At 41.4% G+C, this 13515-nt stretch overlaps 3 protein-coding genes across 4 annotated transcripts; 1 reads left to right on the top strand and 2 right to left on the bottom strand.

Moving 5' to 3' along the window:
• Positions 1 to 90: 90 nt before the first annotated feature.
• Positions 91 to 1904, bottom strand: ankrd45 (ankyrin repeat domain 45). Its single transcript, XM_046359977.1, has 5 exons — positions 1392 to 1904; positions 960 to 1127; positions 686 to 780; positions 453 to 591; positions 91 to 250 (listed from the first exon to the last, which is right to left on the bottom strand). The coding sequence occupies exons 1-5, from the start codon at positions 1630 to 1632 to the stop codon at positions 219 to 221; spliced, it is 675 nt and encodes a 224-aa protein (XP_046215933.1). The 5' UTR covers positions 1633 to 1904; the 3' UTR covers positions 91 to 218.
• Positions 1905 to 1960: 56 nt separating this feature from the next.
• On the top strand, positions 1961 to 9941 carry LOC124041876 (kelch-like protein 20). The gene is made up of 11 exons (XM_046359973.1): positions 1961 to 2108; positions 2742 to 2805; positions 3785 to 4358; positions 4855 to 5013; positions 5213 to 5423; positions 5628 to 5811; positions 6055 to 6198; positions 6352 to 6485; positions 6860 to 7068; positions 7273 to 7379; positions 7475 to 9941. The coding sequence occupies exons 2-11, from the start codon at positions 2783 to 2785 to the stop codon at positions 7557 to 7559; spliced, it is 1830 nt and encodes a 609-aa protein (XP_046215929.1). The 5' UTR covers positions 1961 to 2108; positions 2742 to 2782; the 3' UTR covers positions 7560 to 9941.
• LOC124041877 (centromere protein L-like) lies at positions 9933 to 13492 on the bottom strand. 2 transcript variants are annotated; one of them, XM_046359975.1, is made up of 5 exons: positions 13192 to 13492; positions 11890 to 12058; positions 11475 to 11726; positions 10829 to 11374; positions 9933 to 10731 (listed from the first exon to the last, which is right to left on the bottom strand). In XM_046359975.1, the coding sequence occupies exons 1-5, from the start codon at positions 13251 to 13253 to the stop codon at positions 10657 to 10659; spliced, it is 1104 nt and encodes a 367-aa protein (XP_046215931.1). In that variant the 5' UTR covers positions 13254 to 13492; the 3' UTR covers positions 9933 to 10656. The 2 variants fall into 2 exon arrangements, with proteins under 2 accessions (XP_046215931.1, XP_046215930.1); XM_046359974.1 differs by having other exon boundaries at positions 13203 to 13489.
• Between the last annotated feature and the right edge of the window lie 23 nt (positions 13493 to 13515).

The following is a 13515-nucleotide window of genomic DNA, read 5'->3' as shown; positions in this document are numbered from 1 at the left end:
TTGAGAATTCCCCCTCAAAATCATAACCCCAGTCATTAACCCAGTCATCTGTTAACTTGCAAAGACAATACACACATGATAAATTATGGTGGTTCTGATATTTTATTATTTAAAATATTTTGATAGTACATGCAATGGTCGAGAGATTCCACTTTGGTCAGTTTAACCATATTAGACCATCTCTGGGCCCATATTTGATTGTGACACATTGTTTATCTTCAGTTTTTGCTTGCTTTAGCTGTGACTTCAGCTGCAAATAGAAATAAAAATGCATCACTCTCAAGTCATAGATATTCAGTCAGTATACATCCACACAATGTCAAAGTGGGTAGAAAAGGTTTCCAATATAACACATCCAGGATGCATACTGTGCTGTGTAGATAAGGAAAATAAACAAATGAGATAGACTTGAATTACGATCCTGCACAAAATCATTTGACAGTCATACTCACGTTGAGTCGTGAGCTTGGACAGAATGGGGATAATAATGTCCTCAAGATGTCTCCTCTGCTCAATGAAGTCTTGGATAGATGGGTTCTTGGCATTCTGGATCCAATCCGACTTTACTGAGCAGGTGTTTGTACATATGATCTAGGTAGAGAGAAAACAAAGTTGTAAAAAGGAAAGGAGAGGGAGATGTCTACTGGGAGTATAATAGTTTATTGAGTTAATGTAATTGTGTTACCTTATCCTCCTTGTTGAGTTTCCCTTGAACCTTCTCTGGGTCAGCAATGGTGTCTCTCACATGTGTTATGTAGGACTGCAAGTCCTGCTTAGCCTCTGGAGTGTAATAAAGATGTTAATAATGATGTTTTTACATGCAGCACATGCTATGAAAGGAAGTGGATCTCATATATCTCATCTATCTCTCTCACACACACACGCACACACACACACACACTGGCCTCATCCAGAAGCTTATACAAGTGCCTGACTCTCATATTTTCATTCTATCTCACCTGCCCAAGTAAGATATTGTGCACAATCCATTTTAGAATAACGGGAGGCAACTTCCATGGCTCTCTCCATGCGGAAGTTCTTCGCCTGCATGTCGGCACCAAGTTCCACCAAAGTTTTCACTGTCTCAAGCTGGCCCCAGAGGGCTGCACAATGCAGTGGGGAATAACCTGTATTTGAAAATCAAAATGACCATGGTATTGTTACTATTATTGATGTTTAACAAGTGTGTGTGTGTGTGTGTGTGTGTGTGTGTGTGTGTGTGTGTGTGTGTGTGTGTGTGTGTGTGTGTGTGTGTGTGTGTGTGTGTGTGTGTGTGTGTGTGTGTGTGTGTGTGTGTGTGTGTGTGTGTGTGTGTGTGTGTGTGTGTGTGTGTGTGCGCGCACGCCAAGTAGTCTAGTTCCAATTCTATTGTTGGAACTTGGAACACCTACCTCTTGCAGTACACTCGTTAACATGAGCTCCATGCTTCAAAAGTTCCCGCACGGTGGTGCTTCTTCCCAGCATACATGCGATGAAAAGTGCATTTCTACCCATTTCATCCTTTTCCCAGAACAAATCCTCTGGTGGCTCTTCATTGCCAGAAAGGCAATCATTTTCCAAATGTTTTTGTAGACCTTCGATGTCTCCAGTCAAAGCATAGTGAAATACAGTATTTTCTTCAATTGACTGCATTGTTCTGGCGTAGTATGCTGTGGTTCATGGGCAAAGTAATTTTGTTAGATAAATATATTACACGTATTGTTTCCATGGATACAAGGGTCACTCCTTTTTCCTTCCCTACTAACACCAATCCTTAAAAGAAAAGGAAACGATGACTACCTGTATTGTATTTTTGTCATTTGATTGGTGTGGAAAGTGCAACGTTATATACACACACGAAAGACGTGGAAAGTGTATAATCCCCACAAACATTTACTCATTCTAGTCTTTTCCTCTGCAATGCGCACATCGGAACTATGTGCTAGTGGAATACCAGCCAATAATCGTTCCGAGGGGGGACCTTGCGCTGAAATACACAACAATGCACATTTCCTGTCGATTGTAATTTTATGGAATGTCTAAAGAAAGCGTAGCTTGTGATTCTGCAATGTAGCTTTTGCAATATTGGCGTACTGTCACTTTGCTAGACGTTTGAATGGAAATATAAGGTAAGTATTTGTTTTCGACCTGCATCTTTTCTTGATCCAGTAACGATAGCATTTCTCCATGGAAAATATTTGTGGTTAGCTAACCTAGCCAGACCGTTAGCTCTAGCAAGGAGGCGGCTAGCTAACGTTAGCTGCTTTCCTGAAAGTTGGCTAGAGTAGCCAGCTAGCTTGCTAAATGCTAACATTCGATGTTAGCGAGATATCTTTTATTTCTTTTTAGAATTAAATGCAATCTGCTAGCTACATAGCCCTCTAAATATAACAACTAGCTAGCTAGTAAGCGTCAGTTATTTCCTAGCTTAGTTTGAGTCTTTGTCTAATAGTAGCTTGTTTTTCTAGCTAGTTTGTTAGCTACAGTAGTTAGATTTCAATCTCATCTGGATCAACAGTACCTAGCTATTAGCCTATCGGCCTGTTAACTGGTCAGCTATCTACCAATACATTTCGAATAGGGTACACATTTTCTAGCTAGTTGTCATAACTAGTCATTACTTGCATATCATGGTGACCTCAATATGGGGGAAACAGTGTGTTTTTCCTCTGTATGTTACAGTAGTAGTGGCTTGTGTGGGCTAACATCCCTCCTTATAATAAATTGGAACTTATCCCTCCTTTGTTTTTCCATTCACAAAGGTTGGCAAAAAGTTGTGGGACCAAAGGTTGTTTTTCTGTGTATGGACGGAAAGCCAATGCGCAGGTATGTGATGATTTGAGTTTTTTTTGTGGCTTAAATGTTTATATCTCATTCAGTTCAAAATGAATGCTCATCCTTTGACATTCAATGACAATTGTGTACTCGCTTAGTTAATCATTCTTCATGACAAATTATAGAAATTTCTGAGTGGCTGTTTTTTATTATTATGTAGGCTAGGTTTGCTGGAAATCGTCAAATCAACATGTATAAAAATGACAGCAACTCCATGTAGTCGGAGGCACACGCCGCCGACAGTCATTGCAACCCAACTCCACAGAGATGAGAAGCCCAGCTAGGGGTTGGTGAAACTGGGAGTGCTAGGCCTGTAGCCAGTATCACTTGCATCAATACCCAAATAGCTGTGGCGTCATGTTTCAAGGCCAATTTGAGTCTTTGTGGTTTGACAAATTCTTCCATGTAGAATCAAAGAAAGACCTTATTTAGGCCGGGAAGTATTGATGTACCTTGGACCTCGTGTAAAACTAGATTTGAAAGACAGTCCTCATTTGTTCTGTGTAATAGCTTATGCTCCATTTACATAGTGTAGGAGGTCAGAGAAAGTCTCCTGTTGCCACTGCAAATTGAGCTATAATTGGAAGAGTTGATTACTGTTTGGCAACAAGAATTGCTCAGGCAGTTGCTCGGGGGGTAACAGATGCTAGCTGAAGAGGCCTTGGATTGCACTGTAGACATTGTAAGTCATAGCCTAGTTGAAAGGGGATGTTTCTGTTTTGGTACTTGGTTCTTTCACATATAGACCTCAACTGTCCTTAGTTCAGACATAGCTGATGTCTGTTTAGCTAAGGAATTAGACTATTATGTCAACTTTGATTCTGGCTCCCACCAATACCAACATTGACAGTACCAACAAGACCAATTATTAACTTTGATTAGGTTTTGTGCTGGCTGTTTTTTATGATAAATCAGTGTTGGATTGTGGATGTTTATCCCTGATCTCTGGCTTGATGTGTCTGTTCTGCAGGGGTACAAGTGCACGCCCAGACAATACCGGAATGGACATCACCGCACGCTGCACACTGGGTGACCCCAACAAGCTCCCGGAGGGTGTGCCCCAGCCGGCACGCATGCCCTATGTGTCGGACAAGCACCCTCGCCAGACGTTAGAGGTCATCAATCTGCTACGCAAGCACAGGGAACTGTGTGATGTCGTGTTGGTGGTTGGCGCCAAAAAGATATATGCCCACCGGGTGATCCTGTCGGCCTGCAGCCCTTACTTCAGGGCCATGTTCACAGGCGAGCTGGCTGAGAGTCGGCAGACTGAGGTTGTGATCCGGGACATTGACGAGCGGGCCATGGAGCTTCTCATTGACTTTGCCTACACTTCGCAGGTTACTGTAGAGGAGGGCAACGTGCAGACCCTGCTGCCCGCCGCTTGTCTGTTACAACTGGCCGAGATTCAGGAGGCTTGCTGCGAGTTTCTCAAGCGTCAGTTGGACCCCTCCAATTGCCTGGGTATCCGTGCATTTGCTGACACCCACTCCTGCCGCGAGCTGCTGAGAATAGCTGACAAGTTTACACAGCACAACTTTCAAGAGGTGAGGTGGTCTCTCTTTTTCATACATGTGAGTCTGTGCACTCACTATCTGAGGCACAATCTTGAATCTGTTTATTTTATTATTTAGAAAATGTTGCTTGTCTTACCTCTGCTTATAAGAAGGACATTTTTGTTTTAGGATTAGTTAGTCACTTAGTTTAGCTATTCATTTGAAAATCCACACTGGTTACCCGTTAGTGAACTCCAGAGAGAGTCAAATTTTAGCCCCACAGCCTTTCTACATTGTCAAAAAAAAAATCACACCCAGTTTAGTATTTCTATTAATTTAAATCCCCATGTTATTTGTATCCTCAGGAAATAACTGCCGTTGATCTTTCAGAATTTTCAAATGTCAATTAGATGCTGCTGCCGGTTTAACTTTACTGCCTTTCCATTCATCATTCTATTGAGCACAGCCCCTGTCTTTTTTGTGGGCTTTTAACAGGTTTCAACTGGTGAAAGGATGACTGAAGTAATTTAGCTTACTTTGCCCTCAGGTGATGGAGAGTGAGGAGTTCATGCTGCTTCCAGCCAACCAGCTGATAGACATTATTTCCAGCGATGAACTGAATGTGCGAAGTGAAGAGCAGGTTTTCAACGCAGTCATGGCCTGGGTCAAGTACAGCATTCAGGAGCGCCGGCCACAGCTGCCACAGGTGATAGCTGCTACGTAAACACTTGATTATTTCAAAGTATGAGATAGAATGTTCTTTTCCATTACTCAAACTTTATACACATTTTAGTTTTAATTCAAAAAGGAAATGTAAGACATAAGACTAGCGACAGTGTGAAACCAAAGGTGTGTTATTCAAAGGTGTGTTAGTCATTGATTCAGGATTTGTTTTCTGGTTGTAGGTCCTCCAGCATGTTCGTCTTCCTCTTCTGAGCCCTAAATTTCTGGTGGGAACGGTGGGATCAGACCCTCTCATCAAAAGTGATGAGGAGTGCAGAGACCTGGTTGATGAGGCAAAGAACTACCTCCTCTTGCCCCAAGAGCGACCTCTAATGCAAGGGCCAAGAACACGGCCCCGGAAGCCCATCCGGTGTGGAGAAGTGCTGTTTGCAGGTTAGTGTCTTAGAACTGTTAAACATTACAGCTTTCTTTCAGTACGTGTGTCTGACCACATCTGCTTATAAAAGGTTTTCAAAATAACAGTCATGCCTAGTTTGGCCAACATGTTGTCCATTGAATATACAAAATATTCCAAAGGTTAGGGTTAGAAGAGACAAAGTCCTACAAAGTGTTTTATTTCCTCTTTCATATTCGAAGTTGGAGGGTGGTGCAGCGGGGATGCCATTTCCAGTGTGGAGCGATATGACCCACAGACCAACGAGTGGCGCATGGTGGCTTCCATGAGTAAGAGGCGCTGTGGAGTGGGGGTCAGTGTCCTTGATGATCTTCTCTATGCTGTCGGCGGCCATGACGGGTCCTCGTATCTCAACAGTGTGGAAAGGTTAACATTTTTTTCCCTGTTTCTAAAACAATGTCCACGTGTCACCACCTCGTTAATGTTTATTTATAGGGCCTCTTCCCAAATGGCACTATGTTCCCTACTGTATATAGTGCTCTGGTCAAGGTAGTGCACTAAATAGTAAATATTGGAACACCTGCCAGATCTTATCAAGAGGCTTATCTTCCTTCCATTGTTTAACCTCCTTATCTTACTGTACTGTACTAAAATCACTCTCCACAACAGGTATGACCCCAAGACCAATCAGTGGAGTAGTGATGTGGCTCCCACCAGCACGTGCAGGACCAGTGTGGGTGTGGCTGTCCTGGGAGGGTATCTGTACGCAGTAGGGGGCCAAGATGGAGTATCGTGTCTCAACATTGTTGAAAGGTGACTATACAGTGTGTTCTATCAAGCTGAGGTAAAGACAAATTATCTTGCAATACTAAAAGTATTATAATAAACATTTTTACATGCATCCTAAAATATCGCAGAAAGCTGACTCCTCTGAGTAATATTGACTGTATGCATGATCTGTTGCAGATATGACCCCAAGGAGAACAAATGGACACGCGTGGCCTCGATGAGCACCAGGCGCCTGGGTGTAGCTGTGGCTGTACTGGGGGGCTTCCTCTATGCAGTGGGAGGCTCTGATGGCACGTCCCCTCTCAATACAGGTACATGTGAATTACTTAGAAAACAGTACAGTAGCTTTCATTGGTCAGCACATCACTAAAAGGGTGTGTACTACTTTATTTATTTATACTTATAAGTCACATGAGAAGCTTTAGAGATCCTATGAAAAGAGATCCGAGAATCACATAAATGCCCACAAAGTTCCCTACAGATATCTTAATGTTTTAGTTAGGCACCAAATGGAAGAAGACTGACTGAAACAGGGAGGAACCACCTGAACTTGTCCTTAAAAAAATACTTGTTTTTGTTTTCTTGCTGCGTTTTGCTACAGTGTACCCTAATGAATATGGCCCCGCTCTAACCCCCCCCCCCCCTCTAACCTTTGCATGTTTGCGCTGCTCTTTTGTGAGCACAGTGGAGAGGTACAATCCGCAAGAGAACCGCTGGCACACCGTCTCTCCCATGGGCACCAGGAGGAAACACCTAGGCTGTGCAGTGTACCAGGACATGATCTACTCTGTAGGCGGTCGTGACGACACCACCGAGCTGAGCAGTGCCGAGCGCTACAACCCCAGGACCAACCAGTGGTCACCTGTTGTAGCCATGACTTCAAGACGTAGTGGGGTCAGTCTGGATCTCTTACATTAGACTTTTGATTGGTTTGGGTCTTTTATTTTAGGGTAAGCAGGCAAAGTGTTAGAGCTTTTGATCAAATCAGGTAATTTAATCAACTTTGTTGGGATGAACTAGATGAAGTGTGGAAGAATAGGAAATGAATCAAACGTTGGCTTTCACCTGTTGATGTTTGGAGCCTTGGTTGTCTTGCAGGTTGGACTAGCGGTGGTAAATGGTCAGTTAATGGCTGTGGGCGGCTTTGATGGGACAACATATCTTAAAACAATAGAGGTCTATGATCCTGACGCTAACACATGGAGGTAGGTAACTGCATGCAAGAGGTTACTTAAGATGTATTAATTACCCTAAGAGTGCTTGTGTTGAACCTGTTATTCATTTTCTTCTTGTCCTCCAGACTCTACGGTGGAATGAACTACAGGCGACTTGGAGGAGGGGTTGGTGTTATCAAAATGACTCACTGTGAATCCCACATATGGTAACGCCACCAGTTTAAAGGACTCACCGTCGCTTGTGCCTCTGAAAGAAACATTGTTTATCGTTCAAGGAAGGAAGACTATATTAACTTTAACTCATCCACAGCCGTGTAATTGGCAAGCCAAGGAAATGTCTTGAGTGACTACAAGATGTGTCAAGTCTGGAAGGCTTCTCATCTAGTAGTCTATGGTTCATCTCTCTATTCTGTACTTCCTGTATTATGACTTGACACACCAAGCCAGCCAAGGCCAAGAGGAACCAACTGAATAGGCCTGCATCAATCACATGAGGAACTATTATTTATGACATCACTGCGGCAAACACTTAATTTCCCCTTTTTCTGTTACTGAAATGGAATGATGCAGCTGCACTTTAGGATACAGTTCAGACTTTTGCTGTGTGACCTGTTATACTATACCAACATTGAGTTTACATTTAAATATTAAATGGGGCATGACGAAGAATCGTCAAAGAGAACTGATGTTTAACTGAAAATGTAGGATGTGGTCGCATTGCTTCTCCTGATCTTCATTGTGAATAGTTTAACTTGTTAGGCAGTTGTTTGAATCTCCTCTAAATTGAATGCACTGTGATTATAATTATTTTAGAATATTTTATTTTTTGGCTGTTTTTATTGGAGGTAGACACTTGAGCATAACCTGGAGTTCTATATTCACAACTGGGGGTCAATTGTTGGCCGACTAAGATGTTAGCACTGTGCTGCTTACACAATATTATACTGAGTATACCAAGTATTAAGAACACCTTCCTAATAATGAGTTGCACCATACCATGTTCGATGGCACTTAAATGTTTTCTTTTCCACCATCAATGGCACACATACACTAACCATGTCTCACATCTTAAAAATCCTGTTTCCTCCCCCTCATCTATACTGATTGAAGTGGATTTAACAAGTGACACCAATAAGAGCTTGCACCTGGATTCACCTGGTCAGTATGTAAGGGAAAGAGCAGGTGTTCTTAATGTTTTATATACTCAGTGTATATAACTGTTTCATACAAGATTGTTATTGCCCATTTAAGGCTGGATAACAGTTGATATTTTAGGAGCAAAACTCCTTGACACATCACTTGTGCGTTTAACATTATATGACACCTTTTAGAGACAGTCTTGCACTTTAATCTATTATAGATTATTCTTGAGGAATGAGTTGCATTGTGGTTAATCTAAAACACAGTAAGGAATAATAAACCGGTTGGTGTATTATGCATTTTAACCTATTATTTGGTGAGCATGCAAAACATGGATGGACATTCAGTAATATGCTTAATTGAAAAATGACTTCATCTTAACCTTATCAGACCTGACCCAGGCAATCCCTAGGTGAAAAACCTGAAATACACTACTTTCATTTATCTGCCTGCCACGCCCTCAAATGTAGCCTCACATTGAAGTGTTTTGACATTTTCTTTTCAGGACAATCATGGCTACAAGTAGAACACAAAATAATTTGACATGAACAGTTGCATTTATGAGTTTTATTCACAAATGTCAATGAAAACAAGGTTCAGCAAGCAAGAACCTTATAGAAAAGGAATTTATAAAATTGCTGTAAGTATAGAAATGGTTTTCTCAGTTGGAAATAAATATCCAACTATTCAGTGACAGCTGTGTGGGATTTGTGGCAGCAACTGTGAGCTTATCACAGTATTATAGACACTATGTTCTGGGATGTCCAATCAATGTAGAAAAGCCTTTACCTTCTAACAACTCTTTTGGCTTGTAAGCAAAACAGTGCATGTTTGTAGGTATCTCAAGAGTTTCATAGTGGAGTCATAAGTTTGTAGTCAAACCGTTCAAACTTTAGACATTTTTGTGAGAACTGTCTTCCTTGTCTCACAAACACAGCTCCAGCTCAGTCGCTGTTAATCGCAGAAGAAATAGACGAATCCAATGCAAAAACCCAAAGCCTGTTTTAAAAGGGGCTAAGGCACTAAAACACACCAGCTTTACCATGATACTCTAAGCATTTTAATGTCTATATAAATCCCATGTTACCATTGAGCATAAACATATTTCATCATGTGTTCTTCTGAAACTCTATGCGTATGTATATCACCCAAATGTGTCATCTGCTCACAAGTCATTATTAGCCTTTACCGGTCATTCAGTGGTAGAGAAATTGCTACCTTCTGAAATGATTGTCCCTCATTCACGCATAAGTATGGAAGCGTTTTGGGGGAAAATGTTTAGGAAGAAAGATGAGGGATGCTTAATTTCTGCTGAAGGTCTGAGATCTCTATGAGCTATAAGCCTTGATAAAACACGTGGCATTTTACCCATATGAACTGTTTTGGATTTGTCTGTGTACTGACAAAATAACCCATTCTGTTAATAAAAACCTTTTTTATTTCCAACTTTAATAAGCTCAAAAAACAATCTGTATTTGAACCATTTAGGAAATCACTGCACAGGAATTACAAGGCTAGTTCTCTGGGAAACTAGGCTGTTAGTTTTCACTTAGCCACTTGATTCACTGTACAGTATATCTGGAAAGGATTGTGTGTGTATATATATATATATATATATATATATATATATATATATATATATAGAGAGAGAGGAGAACTTCTGCCCAAGTTACTTGATGGCAATGGATTTACCATGTCTCAAACCTGATTATATAATAAATTATAAACTGGGTGGTTTGTGCCATGAATGCTGAAAGCCATGGTATATCAGACTTTATACCAGTTATGACAAAACATTTATTTTTACTGGTCTAATTACATTGGTACTCAGTTTATAATAGCAATAAGGTACCTCAGGTGTATGTGGTATATTGGCAATATACCACGGCTACGGGCTGTATCCAGGCACTCTGCACTGCGCCTAAGAACAGCCCTTAGCCATGGTATATTGGCCACAAATCACCCCCGGTAGCACAATTATGTCTACACGTTTAGCTTGTAATGAATAATATCTATAGAGAAAAGATGCAGCAGGAATTGTTATTTTGTAATGTATGCACTTGCCTTTTCATACAATACAGGTACTTATGCTATTTACAGGAATATAAATGTCAAACAGTTTAATTTCATATGGACAGTAATTGTGAGGTTTACATGCAAATGGTGATTAGATGGGCATCTTCAGGAGGGCACATTCTGTCAGCAGCTGCAGGATGGTGGTGATGTAGGTAGGGCTTGCAATCTGTGAAGGAAAAGAGATAGCAGATCTGTTTCACTCATAGCATTTCATTAGGATCTAAAGTTCTAGATACTTCTCCAGATGTGTGCATGATATCTACCTTGATTTTTCCACTATGGTGAGAAGAACCCAAAGCCGTGGAGACCTGCATCAGTGACCCAGCGGACAATTCTATCCTGAAGTGCCTGAAGAAGTGTGACTGCAGCCCTTTGATGAATCTGGTGACCTCCTCGATGCTGACATCTGTTGTGTCATCCTGCCGCACACTGTCCCAAAGCTCCCAGGCATCTTGTGGGTGGATGGTGTACTTAACATCCATAGGGGGTAGTGTTGGAAGGGTCCAAACCAGTTTCAGGTATTGGATGTTGATGGTGGGGTGGCACCCAATCCACAGAGCTGCGAGCCACTGGAGGTTGGCAGAGTTGATACCAAGAGGGCCAAAGCAACAGTCAAATGTCTTTTCAAACCAGGATTTGACCAAAACTGTGAGAGACCCTGGTCCTCTGGTACAGAGCAAAGGCAAACTGACAAATTCTGATGGTAGCGATCGGAGATACTCTAAGTCACCGTTGACGCAGGTCAGCCAGCCACTCCACACAACCTTCTGAGCATCATCTTTTGCAGCAAACGCTTGTCTGGAGAGAATCTGAGGATGAGAACAACAGGTGACGTTGAACACCACAATCGGATTTCACAGAAGAATATAGCATGTACTGTAAACTACATTTAGAGAGTAAAAACCTTACCTGTATGAAAACAGTCTCAGCATCTTCATCCGTCTCTGCCAACCCAAGGACCACCGAGAAATTGACCTTGAAGCCCAATTCCTGGCCAACTTCAATCGCTAGGCCCTGTTGCTTCTCTGATACAATGAAAGATGATAGATGCTTTGAATAGGATTTCAACTGAGTGTGTCTGAACTGGTACAATGGTGTGACGTACGACAGCTCCCATTCTTTCGTCACCAGGAGTGCCACTTGGTCTGGGTCAACCTGTTTCTAGAGAGCAAAGAGAGAAGTCAGATGGCTGCAAATACAACACTCAAAGGATAATGTCTAAAAATATCAAACAGGGCTACAGGATCAAGCCTACACATTATTGAGTCTACACAATGATGTTGAATAGTTGTGAATACAACCACAATTGGTTTTAGCTACTTACTGTGATATCACGTGATTTTGGAGTTCTTCTACTTCTTGGTATTCTTAGAGCTGTCAGATGGCCTGATGTGTATCCCAGATAATTTGCTTCAACGCAGCTTCGCATGGATCGCCTGTAACTCTTGCTCCTTCGTTGTGCCAAGACATTGTTGAGTGGGGTATTTACAATGCTGTAAAGAACATTATGTTATGATAGGTAGTGTAACATTTATTTTACACCAAGCAGTGTAAAATTAAAAAGGGAAAGCTGAAGTGATAAAAAGTAGAAAAACATTGTCACAGGCTAGCAAGCATTGCCTTCTTCTCTGACAGTAAACGAAATGGTTGATACTGCGAACGCTAGCAAGCTTTGGCTTACTCCATTCATGGAGGCCAAAATTCGCCTTTTGACGATAGTCTCTTCTGACCAGGGGTGTTTTGTTAAGAGACCCATCGCTTGCGGTATGGTTTTGGAAACAGGAAGGCATCTTTCATATCAGCGAGTATTTTTTTAAAGGGTTCTATTACTACACACCTTATTAATAAGGTTAGTGTTCCCACACTGCCATTGTTCCATGTCACAGCGCGTGTTTAAAGAAAACAGACAAGAGTGGACTACTTGCGCTCTCGCAATCTGCATCTCCAAACACCTGTGTAAACAGATGAAAGACGCGAGGTGTAGTCACTGAACTATACTTTACTGCAAGTGGTGTTAAACAGTGTGCAGTCAGTGTTTATTTTATTTGTGAAATTGTGATGAAAGTAGAGGGATTTGTGTTTCTAAAACAGTACCGCAATCGAGATTCAATTCACATTTAGATTGAATATTTGTCTGTGTTGGCTTTCAGAGCCAATTCGCCCTTTAAATAGAACATGTAAGGTAATTTGACTAAGGAATAAACTCATTTTGTCCAATATTGGTCTAGAGGCACCGATAGCCGTATGGATCTGTGCAAAAGTATACAGTAACTTTTCTTTCTGTGCAAGTTACAGTATATATTTTTTATTTTGAGCCTTTCTCGATGATGAAAGGACCATTTATTTCGAAAGCCAGCGATGACCGACATTAAAACACAGCATTGGGATTGTAGTTCACATGGGCTAGTCTTCTGCGAAGCTGAAAACTAGTGTACAGAAGGCAGAATACCGACTAATTTAAGAGTTTTTGAGAGCTAGTTGTGGCTAAGCAGCTGCTGTTTTGATACGGTCTGATTTCCTCGGTCGCTGACCAACAGCTCGGTGAGCAATCTTTTTCTTATAACGCTAACGTCGATTTTAAAAAATTGTCTAACGATATTAATTAACAATAGATAAGCGATCTCACTCGTTCTGTACCTGCTCCGTTCCTCCATGACTGGAAAAAAAACGGAAGTGGATTTTGAACATCGCGCTTTCCCGTGATGCAACTGGAATCTTGATAAGGAACAGTAATCGATTACAGCATCATTCAACATTGACGTCAAATATATGCGTCGAATCATTTCATAAGGTTGAAGCTTCAAATGCTGTCCAATGTCTCGTATCTATCTACAAATATTGTAATAGATCCTTATCGTAGTTTGACTACTTTGGTCAGAAATAGATCGCTCCTTCCCCACTATGCGTTATACAAGTTGAGCACAAAATCACTAATCTGTAAAAACAACGG

This window comes from Oncorhynchus gorbuscha, linkage group LG08 (assembly GCF_021184085.1).
Source record: "Oncorhynchus gorbuscha isolate QuinsamMale2020 ecotype Even-year linkage group LG08, OgorEven_v1.0, whole genome shotgun sequence".
Taxonomy (NCBI): domain Eukaryota; kingdom Metazoa; phylum Chordata; class Actinopteri; order Salmoniformes; family Salmonidae; genus Oncorhynchus; species Oncorhynchus gorbuscha.
This window is presented reverse-complemented; position numbering and strand designations above follow the sequence as displayed.

What these genes read in the sequence shown, in the direction of transcription:
- LOC124041876 (XM_046359973.1), top strand. Translation starts at nt 2,783, where the DNA reads ATGGACGGAAAGCCAATGCGCAG. An exon ending in GCCGGCCACAGCTGCCACAG is followed by an intron (nt 5,014 to 5,212) that starts GTGATAGCTGCT and finishes TTCTGGTTGTAG; the next exon opens with GTCCTCCAGCATGTTCGTCT. An exon ending in TGGAGAAGTGCTGTTTGCAG is followed by an intron (nt 5,424 to 5,627) that starts GTTAGTGTCTTA and finishes TCATATTCGAAG; the next exon opens with TTGGAGGGTGGTGCAGCGGG.
- ankrd45 (XM_046359977.1), bottom strand. Translation starts at nt 1,632, where the DNA reads ATGCAGTCAATTGAAGAAAATACTGTATTTCACTATGCTTTGACTGGA. An exon ending in TAACGAGTGTACTGCAAGAG is followed by an intron (nt 1,128 to 1,391) that starts GTAGGTGTTCCA and finishes TTTCAAATACAG; the next exon opens with GTTATTCCCCACTGCATTGT. An exon ending in ACAATATCTTACTTGGGCAG is followed by an intron (nt 781 to 959) that starts GTGAGATAGAAT and finishes ATTACACTCCAG; the next exon opens with AGGCTAAGCAGGACTTGCAG.
- LOC124041877 (XM_046359974.1), bottom strand. Translation starts at nt 13,348, where the DNA reads ATGATTCGACGCATATATTTGACGTCAATGTTGAATGATGCTGTAATC. An exon ending in CTGAGACTGTTTTCATACAG is followed by an intron (nt 11,375 to 11,474) that starts GTAAGGTTTTTA and finishes TCTCATCCTCAG; the next exon opens with ATTCTCTCCAGACAAGCGTT. An exon ending in ACCATAGTGGAAAAATCAAG is followed by an intron (nt 10,732 to 10,828) that starts GTAGATATCATG and finishes TTTCCTTCACAG; the next exon opens with ATTGCAAGCCCTACCTACAT.